We start from the raw sequence: 12,150 nt of genomic DNA, 5'->3' as shown, positions 1-12,150 counted from the left end.
AAATTATTTATTTGTTTACTAGTTTACGCCTTTTACTATCAGCTAACCAGTGAGAATTAATTCGTTTCCGGCTAATGTAATGAAAAGTTTTCGCACGGTTTACGAAAATACAAATACCCTCACGTTAGAGAAAGCATCTTTTTAATAATGAGAAAAAACAACAACAGGGATTCTATGTTACAGAAAACAATATGAATTAGCAATGAAAATGAATAGAGGGCCCAGCTCGAAGACGGTCTATTGCTGAAGTTGGGGACGACTTGGCTTGTCTTGACTTGGCAAGTAGCTGTAGAGTTTGCAGTGGAAACGCTTGCAGTAAAAAATCGCGTCGTGCGTCGCGTCGTGCTTCAGGAGACGGCACGACGCGACGCTACGACGGCTCCGTCGCGTCGTGCCGTTGCGTCGTGCCGTCGCTCACTGCTCAATAAATTTTACACTGCGTTTAATGCATTTCCCTTTTTGTATGTTACCGTCGCGTCGTGGCGTCGTGCCGTGCCGTCGCGGCGTCGTGGCGTCGCATCGTGCCGTTGCGTCGTGCTGTCGCGTCTTGCCGTCGCGTCGTGCCGTCGATCTGTCGCATCGTGCCGTCGGCCCGTCGCGTCGCGTCTTTTCACCGTCGCGTCGTGTCTTTTTCACTGTCGTGTCGTGCCCTCGCCGCCATACTGATGACGTAAAAAACAAAGTTCATATGTCTGGTAGAACAAAGAATTGTAAGTTTACCTCTAAACATGTCAAAAACAGGTCACAGACCTCATCTGTTGGATTGTTACGACGGCGATTACACCTGTGTAACATTCTCTGCACTGTTCTTGAGTTACAAATTGAAAGAAGTAATTGTTATTTGTTTTTTTCTTATTTTTTGGGTTGTGTTTTTATTGATGTATATAATAACCACAGTTTTGTGGTTTAAATAAATTTCATAGGATCTGTTACTCTATACTGATCTATTTTTCCCCACCCCCTGCACAAGTACCATTTACACAAGGCCATGTGTTCATCCTTCCACAGTGAATTGAAATGAAATGTAATTGAGGCTTCAACATGAAACTGACACTTTGACCTCAATGTTACAGATTCCATTTACCTACCTGCAAATGATGCCATGGCAGACAGAGAGAATATACTGTATCTCATCTTGTCTGCAGCCCGCGTCAAAATAATGGGAAACCAGTTCATCTCATAGTCAATAATGTTAAGTCAGAAATGGTCACAAGTACGCACTGAAAGGTGATCACAGTAGTTAATTTGAAATAAATATGGGTCTACACTCTTTATTTATTTCAAAGAAATTAATATAGAACATCTCTGAAAGAGTGTTGCCTGAATAGTTTCACGTAGGTAAGTAAAATAGGCCTAATTCACTAATGTCGGGCTTTAGCGTTTAGCTTTGCATTATGTGATCTTCGCTACAGTAGAGGCCAAGCCTAGTAATGTTAATCCTAATGCCCATGAAAAAGCCCCGGATAAACATAATGGAAGCTAGTTGTGTCATTACGGTAATTATTTTGTAAACATGCATTTAAAAAGCTAAACATTGTGAAAAGGATATTATTGACGAGAAGAGGCAATTGAGAATCGAGCAATGTGTAAATCCCCGACATCTTGCATCGTTCAATTAACAAGCTCACTATCGACATCCGCCCTTTATTGACCATCCCAGAATGCAAAGCTGCTAGCAGCACAAATGAGATGGCAAGACACGATGGCACGACGGCAAGACGCGACGCCACGAGGGCACGATACAACGGCACGACGCGCCGGCACGATGCGACATTAACAAGAAATAGCACGACGCGACGGCACGACGCGACGGCAAGACGCGACGAAATTAGCTTAGCATGAACTCAATAAGAAAGGAGGCGACGGCACGACGCGACGGCAAGACGTCGTGCCGTCGCGTCGTGGCGTCGGAGCAACGGTACGACGCGACGCGACGCCAAAATGGCGGGAATAGAACACCATATAGAACACCATAGAAAGGACCTAAGGCAGCACGATGCGAGGGGCGACGGCACGACGCGACGCGTCGTGTGTGCACAAACGTAATGGCAAGAAGGCGACGGTGCGACCCGACGGCACGACGCAAGGAAACCGTCGTGCCGTCGCGTCGTGTAGGACGACTAAAGATGGAGGCTAAAGAGAGAGAGAAATGTTTGTCGTAAAGAGTACACCATACGTTCGCGATCCCTGGCATATGGGTGCAGACCACTAATTCAAGTGGGAATTTTTGATCAGCTCATTAGCATTAAAAGTGCAGTATCTTTTGAAATAAGAGATTGTTTGGCCCCCGAAATGGTGAGATTGTGTAAATCGTTGCCAGGATCAACTCCCTGGGTCTTTGAGCTTTCATATGAGGGCAGAAGGGCTAAAAACTACGGTTGAGTGCCCAACAAAGTTGAGGGTTGCCACTTGAAAAATGGTTGCAATCTGACTTCGGAAAAATCACTCTTTTGGGGGGGGATTTTGTTTTGTGGGAATAACTAAAAATGTAATTGCTTAACCTACAAAAAATTGGAAAGAAATTGAAAGATAAGTGACCAGACAAGAATTTCATTTGTGTTTCAGAAATCTCAGGGATGTTGGCGTGCATGCTATTGGGCCCTGAACGGTGCTGATTTTACACCGTTTTCAGTTGGACTTGAATTAGTGGACTGGACCCACATGCGCTTGCGAGAAGTCGGCTTCTCTAGTCGCCCACTCGGGGGGGGGACAGAGGATTCAATTTATGCACGTATATTGAGAGCAAGTAAGGTGACCATTTCCGCAGTTTTTCGGCTAAATTTGACAGATTTTCGGGAAAAAGCATTTGACAGAAAGTTTAGCAGAATGAGTAGGCCTATTTTTAGCAGTTTTATTAGCAGAATTCTGAAAAATCTCTGATTCTAAGAGAAACATTTTGCAGAAATTTTTTTTTGAAATCATCAATTTTGTCGAGTTTATGCACGACGATACAAGTTAGACAGTGTGTGTTGAAGTTTTCTGGTGCCCAGACGTCATACTACTATGAGGTTCCTTCCTCCATGATACTACAGAATTATTACCCGGGCTCGACCCAGTCAATTTTTCCTAAGCCTACTGATCAACGGCTGTTACATGTATGAATATGCATCTGCATGTAAGTTTAATCTGAAGGAAGTGATGTCATTTGGGAGAGACCACTGATCTTCGACCTCATTCCCATGCCGCACCAAATTGGTTTCAACCATGCCTTGTGCGATATTCAAATTTTCGATCGTTACCCAGGGCCCAAACAGGGTGCAGGGAAAGGCTGATGGATTTGCACTAACATTTACTACATTGTGCACGACCTGAGACCGCGAGGTTATCACTTCCTGTTAGCAAAGCGTTACTGGAAGTTTTTCTAAATATAGATCTCAGAACAAACTGGAGAATATATGTCTCGAACAAACTGGAGAATATACGTCTCGAACAAACACACTTTGGAAAAAAATATATCTCGTACAAACAAATTTGGAAAAAATATATTTCCTAAAAATGTACTTTGAATAAATATATTTCCTTTTTTGAAAATATATACTTAAATGGCACTACAGGGCTTTGGCATGAGATTTATTTTGGAACTTATCCCTGGTCCTCCTTAAAGCATTTATAAAGCCCCAAAATTTAACATCACTCCTCAGAAAAGCATGACAAAATTAATGACAAAATCTTAAAAAATGAGCTTTCTGTCTTTATGTCATCTTTTATTCAAGTTGCTGTATTCACAACTCATTTATCATTTACAAATACATGTACATGTACTCTCTAATTTAATTTTAACACAAGCACCAAATAAGAGCAACACATAGAGCCTTGTAAACAACTTTTTGTGACTCAACAAACAATCTATAAAGAAAATAGTATTAAACCCCATATTGGCCTCAGCATTTGATGATGCCAGTATAACACAATTATTATATTACAGAAATCTACATTCAACAACGTTACAGTAACAGAACCAAGTAATAAAAAGGGCTGCATGTACAGCAAAATGACAGCACCTCTTGAACGTCTGTTTTTCCTTAGATATCTGCATGTATCCTTGTGACTGGATACTGAGGTACATGTATGTCATTTTACCTTCCAAAGACAAGGACACTGGGACATATATAAATAAAAAAAAAAGAAGTATTCATAAATACTGCAGACAGACAACTCTTCTTGGTTGAGAGTCCAATACATGAAAAACTACCTATTGGTTAAAACTCTTTTCTGGTTTCGTATGAAACTTTAACTCCTGTTTTGCAGAGTTATGATCAAGGATGTAATTACAACATATCCAAAGGCATGTGCAATACAAAAGAGTCTGCATTCCATCACAATATAGATGCCAGGTATGCCAATTTTTATATGAGATTTAAGCATTGTGCCTGAGAGGCATATTCTATAAATATGGCTAGAGGGCTGTTTCACAACAAACAAGGAAATCCATGAATTAAAACAGTGAAAAAAAAAATTTGATTTTGACTTTATTTTTTACCAAACTGCTCTCCCGAGATCTCTCTCTAGTTTTAAATGTTTTGATTTTAAATAACTTATCAAAACCCACTGCAAATAATAAACCTGTCACTTCATGTTCTGTCAATTAATACACCATGCTTGGTAGACCAACCACATACACATATCTATTTCAAATATCACCTATCCAAACTGTAAGTATTTACATAACAAATCATACACAGAAACAACGAAGGAAAAATGAAGTGGATCATTTTCACTTAACTTTATAAAAAAAAAGACTTTTAGGGAATTCTACTGTTGCAAGGTTGCAACAAGTTAACATCAAAATTGTTCTGCATTCTTAAATGGAAAACTGATAAAGAACTTCAACTGGCATTTATTAACTAGAGACTTGCTGAGTACACGTATGTATGGGTTGCCCAACAAGTATATGTACCTTAACCACTTGCTGTCGGGTGCTTTTAAAATGCAGTGCACACATATGGGCAATTTTCAAGATTTCAGTTTTCAAATTCTTCACAAATTCATTATTTCATTTAATGGACGTTTACACCCACACAAATGACTCTTTGGTGGCTACTCTAAGCTGACAGGTCACCTTCATTGACTTCTGGATATTTCAGCCAGGCCTGCTGCCCTGTCAAGAGAGCCCAGAAATGTGAGGTGTTGCGTAATTTCCATTGTCCCAAGGGAATGCAGGAAGCGTTTTTTCAAACGCGGCTGGATTAGTGTGCAGTAGTGCTGTGTTGCTCATCAATGGGGCCCTGGAGCACTCTTGTCAACAGGGCTAATTCACAGGTGTGCTATGCCCAAAACAGTGGTATACTGTTAAAAAAAGTGACGGATTACCTTTGAAAAATACAAGCCGAAAAATGATGGCAATTCCCAGCAGCAGGTCTTTTGTTCCGAGTACGGTCTTTTGTTACACGGACCAGCTCTTTTGTCCCGTTTCGGGCACTCCGGCTCTGCATATAAACCTTTGGTGCTTGAAACGGGGTTCTCCGGCAGCAAGTGGTTAAAACCTGGAAAGAAATCTGCATTTGGAGTTGTAAAATGATGAGCTTACCACATACAATAAACATGCAGTGTTGAGACAAAAGAAGCTGTTGAACCTTCACACAGAATCCAGGTGGCATCAACTCTAAGTGTGCGAATGAAATGATTACTCATTTTAAATAAATACATCCAGTATACATGCAATAAGATCACTGCAGCAGCATGGCTGAATGCTAAAAATCACTTAATTGTTTAGGAAATAGCAAGCAAAACAGAGTTTCCTGAAAAATATGTATACAATCTCCTCCTGACAGAAGGTAAAAAGTATTCACGAAAACTCTAAGAAAGTCATATGTATTCATTCTCAAGAAGTCCAAATGAACCAAGTTTCTGCTAGGAACCTTCAAAAACCTCCCAAACCATCCAACTCTTTGGAGAACCAAGGGCACATTCAAGCCCAATGCAAAGTTGTGGTAACTGGGCTTTACTTTTGCATTTATCAAAATTCCTTTACAAAATCCGGGTGGACTTTTAACAAAAGATGTAAGAGGGTATTAAAAGGATTTGGAGCAGTAACACTGCGCATTTATTTGTTTAATCTTTTCACAATGAAAATGTGTATATCTAATAAAGTTTTGGATAGTTAAGCTTGTGTTCAACTTTTATCCATGTGGCAAATATAAAATTCATAACATAATTTCAGTTTGCCAACCCTTTATGCATGTTACAATGTGATTCATATCAAGAAAAATGCATCAAAATATATACGGCTCATGTATAATACATGCATCTTCATCTCCTTAACCTGAAACTTTTGCATAACTTATTTTGCGTACATATTGAATCTATTGCTGCATTTGTAATTTGTCTTATCCATGATGAATACTTTTTAAAATGTTTCATTCACATTTTCATCAATATACAGAAATCTTTTATAAATGCACCATTTGTGAATGATGGGAGAATGTACAATTATATTTACAATGCTACAAAATTACCATAAATGGTGTAACTCTATAAACATGGTTCTCACAACTGCTTTATATGGTGACCCCAAAGGTACTTTCTTGGTAAGGCATGTTTTTAAAGATGTAATATAAACAGATGTCCCAATTCCCTGGAGGATGATTGTTTGGACTTGTAGCCTTTGTAACAATCAATAATCAAGTCCCAAATCAGGGCAGTCAACAGATGCTTTGCTACATGAACCAGTGTGCATCATGCTCGTATGTTAAGAAGTAGCATCTTACTTAGTAATGAATGAGAGAAATGAATTACAAGTTTTTTATCACAGTTATACCCCCTTTAATGTACATGTACAGAGTATTTATCTTTCAAACTGTGCTCAAGAATGTTGTAATTATTCTTGCCACCTGTACACCTTCACCTAATGATCCATTGCGAGTGCTAATGGACTTTTATAAATGTTCCATCACTGTAACAAATTGTGGCACATTGAAATATATCTGTCACTGTAACAATCACAGTGAGCTTTCCTTGACATGAGATTGCGAGGTTGCACAAATGTTATCACACCATTTATGCTACACATCATTACAAACTTGACCAACCATACACTGCATTAAATGTTTTTCAGTCATCTATGCCCCACTGTGCTATCCCAAGGCAGCCCAAATATAACACTGCAAAACACCTCATCAAGATCCTTCACCTCTAATAGGCAGCACTGAACACCGACTTGGATGCTTCCTTCATCTAAGGCTTCATCCTCCAGCCAGGAAACATCATGGTTAGCTTCAACGTCATCTCACTCTTCATCAATGTTCAAACATCAGCTGCCTGCCCTTTGCCAAAGACAGTCTTAGGCTAGATTCCACCAGCAAGCACACTGACCTAACACTAGAGCAACTTAATGACCTCTTACACACCTGTGTCAATTCATGCAGTTTCCAGAACCTCCTGGGTTCTGCTTTTAACACTGGCTTGGCCCCCATTCATTGACAACTTTATCATTCAAAGAAGATATTACTAGATATTACTGTTACTCGCCACACAACAGCATCCAATTCACAACTGAACAAGAAAGAGATGGCAGCATCTCTTTGTATCCAACTGGATATAAAGAGAAGTAAAGACCAAAGAGCTACACATAATTACTAGAGTGCTAACTCTGTGGAAAAGTTAAGCTTGCTGGGTGCATCCATGTTTATGCACAAACCTATGGAAAATTTGGAATTTTGTACAGCTTTTGCACAGCCATGTATCCACATGAATTCAAAATGTCTGTGTCCAGGGGGCGTCAAAGCTTCAATACATGGAGAATGACATGTTATTGCTCTGGTAATTCAATACACATGTAGCTCTATGGTCAAGACTCAGGATCACAGACCCACTTTCAGCCAACGTGTTTCCTATACCCAAAGCTAACTAGCACAGGCCCCTAGGTTTGTAACCCTCCCCTACCTAATGCAGACAGTACTTCCATTCACATCCTGTGCTCTCAGCCAGCATGGCATCTAAGTTCTCCGCACAGCAACCCTGAAGATCAACAAAGGTATTACAAAATCACAAGGACTGACAAGATCCTAGGAGCGGACCCCGAGTGTAAAAGATCTCCTGCAAACGTGAAAGTGTACACACTGGGGAGACTGGCAAGAACCTCTTCACCGGACTCAACAAACACAAAGCTCATGGTAGGAGACAGGATCGCATACTACTGCATCAACTAACACCAGCTGGAACTCATCACCAGCATAGAGTACTAGTTCCCTACTGCATCACAGAAATTATTCAACCATAAATCACTTTAGAAATAGGCTACAATATCAGTGACATTTGCTGTCCAATCCTTAATTTCCAGTCCTATGGGTCTCTTACTCTCAGACATGCATGTATCCAGCCCCCCTTTAGGGTCTCCTTACCCCTTTGCAGCTTTCCTTCACCAACCTCAACACTGGCATGGTTTACTGCCCTCAAGCATCCCCAGTAGCTCTAACGCTTCACTGATCTACATCAGGACATGTACAGATGCATGCTCCCCACACTTCACTGCTCCCAGATATTCAACATGTGCCTTTTCCAAGTTGGCATCCTGCACTCTCCTGAAGATGGATGGTGAGTACTGTCTGAAATGCCGAGTCCACCATTTGTTTATTTTTTTTAGGCTTTCAGAACACCTCTCGCTCATAACAGAGATACGTCGTACTATAGCAGATCTTTATCTTATTTCAATCACATTGCAACTTTTCTCCAGACACTGTAATTCTTTTCAATACACTTATGTCATTTTTCTTCCACTGTTAACAGTGTAATTAACATTACAGTATTATAAAATAAAACATGTTATACCCCTTCAGGGCCACCATAAAATTACTTTGTCAGAAAAACTCAAATTGTCATCTTCCTCATTTGTGTGTGTAATCAAATAAAATCAACATATGATACTTGTAGCACACACTGCCTTCACGGATGTGCACCAGGCAAACTCAAACCCTGAAATAACAGTAAAAAATATTTTGCATAATGTTGCATTTCTAATCGTCAAAGAGACATGAAACAATTCATTTCAAATGTCCCATCAGAGATACTTCAACTCCTAGTTTTTGTGTCTTAGATGACAGCTGTTCAGAAACCTCATAATTTTCTTCACAAAACCAAACAAATATACAAATTTGCAACATCACAGCAAATTATTACTACTGCAATTTGCTGAAATGAAACACATTTAACTACACTAATTGTTTAGTGAGGTCAAATGGCTTTACATTTGCGTAACTTATCAACTGCCCTGAAGGCAGCATTTCAAATCAAAGACCTAAAAGTTATCAAACAGTTGTGATAAAGGTGTCATGTGTCTCGGTAACATTTCCATGAAAACACCAGAACCCTTTCCATGGAGCTGCTCAGCAAATTTCCATGAAAAGCGGAGAATTACAACCAATGTATACTGTGATCCCATTTGGCTGGTAAGCAATTTTTTCCTAGTACATTTCTGTGCTCATACGGGTACCTTGAAATAAACTCATACTTTACTTTTCCAGGCTGTCCCAAGTGGCAACTCATACATTTCCCATGGAGAATAGAGTGACATTCCAAATGGAGGCATGTGGTCTAGTGCTTACAGTTTACATTTCCTGAACACAGGTTCGGGATTCGAAGTTAGCAGCTAGTTACATCTTGTAACTTTGGATTGAGTCTTTTTTTATTCCCATTTATTTCTCTCAACCCAGGAGTATATAAATGGGTACCTGAGAGGTAAGACATTATCACTGTTGAGACATTTGCACCTGAAATAGCAGCAATAAGATGTACATGCATTGTCCCCTAGGAGCCAAAAGGGTTTTAGGAATGTTCATGGACTCAGCAACTAGGGATCATAATGATGCAGCACCTTGAGCAATTTAACAAAGAGTATGCTTTGTCAGACCTGCCAACCTTTCTGGGGTCAGGCAATACCACACAATAAATTGAAAGGTATTTAAATAAGCCCTCAGTTCATTTAAAAATTCTAATCTATTATGTGGTGATGCCAGACCTCAGGAAGGAGTATGACAGGTTGGCAAGTATGCTTTGTAAGTACTCACAATTATAATTACATTTCTGAGATAAGAAACTGCCTTGCACAGGCTCTTCTAGGCACTGAACCCTTCTACAAGAGTTTGCAAAAACAATCAAAAAAATTAGATATTGAGCTGAATTTGGAGCAAAGTATCTAGTCTGGAATCTGTTTCTGGTGTATGGTGCTTCCTGTCACAGAAGGCAACAAATTCAAAGCTTTCAAGTCTGTTGACCAACAGATGACAAACTTTTCTTGCTCTGTTGGCATAAGATATTGTTTCCTGATGTCCAGCTGAAATCGCCAAGGCATTATCTTCATGCAGGCCTTGTTTGGTGACTCCATCCCATTTGCTATCCAAAGGACTGAGGACTTACACTCAACTTTGTACATAATCAGCGAAGTTTAATAAGGTACTATTTATCACTGATCAATTTTGCCCTGTAACCTAAGTTATTAAGAAAAATCCTGGGTATCAGACAAAGTTGACTGGTGGTTGTCTGATACAGTGGTTGATGATTGAATTTGGCCACCTCTAACTAGGAAGTATTTTCAGTAGTGTTGTATCAGCAGCGTAAATTTACGGTCTGGCTGTCTAGGTAGGTGTAAAGCCTAAAGTTTGAACAAGGATTGATTATGGTCATTACAATTTGACTATGGGAGCATGTCAGAAGTAAGAAAGGTACAGATCTTTCTTGCAAAAACATAACGAGTTCCAACCAGGACTGCCTGTTGTTCTTACCTGGAATAGGTTGATAGTGATGTAGGATGCAGAATGGGGAAGTGGTTTATGAATATGACAACTTGTTCCGAAACAGCCCAGTCCCATCAGGAATATGCTAGGTAAATACAGGGAAGACTGAATTTCCCTAAAAGAGTACCCTAGTATTCCGACTTTAGAGATGGAGTTTCAAAACTGAAGATTGATGAAGTTTGTCAGGAACAAACCAATAGCCCCTTAACACACCTGCTGCCGGATACTCATTCTTCTGTATCTTGTTTACTTTCTTTCAGGAATGGTGATGATGAAGTCCTAATGGCAAAACTGGTCCAGTTCTACTGACCTGCATGACCAACTAGACCTCAAGCTACCAAAAGTGTCCTGCATAACGGCTAAAACTTAGTGTTGTCAAGTCCTGGTCCAGACGTTTGACTGGGTCCAGCAAATGAGGAACTAGACATAGTTCTGAGCTGTAAGTCTGACTAGGTACAGTAGAAATGAAGCCTGGGGAACTAGACAGAGCATTATGAATATGTGTACAGTACAAGTAGGATTTTAATTGTAGGTAGGAAGCTGAGAAGATTAACACAAAGGTAAAATGAAAATGTTGAAGTATTAGCCGAAAGAAAAATTTTTTTTCGGAGTTCTGTAACACTGGACCCAGAGGAAACTATCTAGACCCCAAAACCAAATTTGTTGCCTTCTTTTGGCAATAGCTAAAAAGTCCCAAGCATTGACAAGGACTCAATAAGTAAACTAATAACCACTGTGCAGTTGAAGACATGTACATGTAGAATTCTCAAGCAGAAATAAAGGTAATGCCGTCCCAGTGCTTCCTTGATAAATTTAACCTACTGAACTACACACAGAGCAACTCCAGTGAGTGCTCATGCTTCGATCTACTTTGGAGACAGTGGATCAATTATTGGTGTAGAAAGTTAGTGTCCACCAAGCTCCTTAGCTCAGCTGTATTTCTATCATAATAATGACCACTGGATGATCTGAGATGATTATGGGTAATGCTAATTGGCCAATAAGCTACCAACGAAGTATGGTTCTGACCTGGCACCTTTGTGTGCACTACATGCACTTAGTAAAAATCTTGTATAGCATGAAGCTCATGATGCGATCAGGACATGGCTCAGCAGCCCCTCACAGTGGATAAGAGTTGCTTGTATACACACATAAACACACTTAAAGTTTCCTGCTCATCAATTTATCATGAAATGACACAACTTTTGCGTGATGAATATGGTGGGTCCATGGCATTCAGTATAGTTCTACGCTTCTTGGAGCGCAAGTCTAAGGGGGGCAGCAGGTAGCGGTTCATGTGGTTGGCATCAGCAAATGACTTGAGCCGTGACCTCATCTGTGGCGGAAGAGGCAGTTTGTCAATTGTGTAGGTGGAGGTGCAGTTGACGATCACACGGCAACAATAATCTTGTAAGCTCAAAAC

The 12,150-nt window shown here is 40.1% G+C and overlaps 1 protein-coding gene across 2 annotated transcripts in view; it reads right to left on the bottom strand.

Moving 5' to 3' along the window:
• Window positions 1–3,683: 3,683 nt before the first annotated feature.
• The window catches only part of LOC110989477 (ras-related protein Rab-40C-like), an 87,972-nt gene continuing 79,505 nt past the window's right edge, over window positions 3,684–12,150 (bottom strand). For both annotated transcript variants that reach the window (XM_087139435.1, XM_087139436.1), the window contains exon 6: window positions 3,684–12,149. In XM_087139435.1, the coding sequence (XP_086995561.1) occupies window positions 11,914–12,149 (236 nt within the window). In that variant the 3' untranslated portion in view covers window positions 3,684–11,913. The remainder of the gene's footprint in view (window position 12,150) is intronic.

Source organism: Acanthaster planci, linkage group LG07 (assembly GCF_054643075.1).
Source record: "Acanthaster planci isolate LZ-2023a linkage group LG07, COTS_SCS, whole genome shotgun sequence".
Taxonomy (NCBI): domain Eukaryota; kingdom Metazoa; phylum Echinodermata; class Asteroidea; order Valvatida; family Acanthasteridae; genus Acanthaster; species Acanthaster planci.
This window is presented reverse-complemented; position numbering and strand designations above follow the sequence as displayed.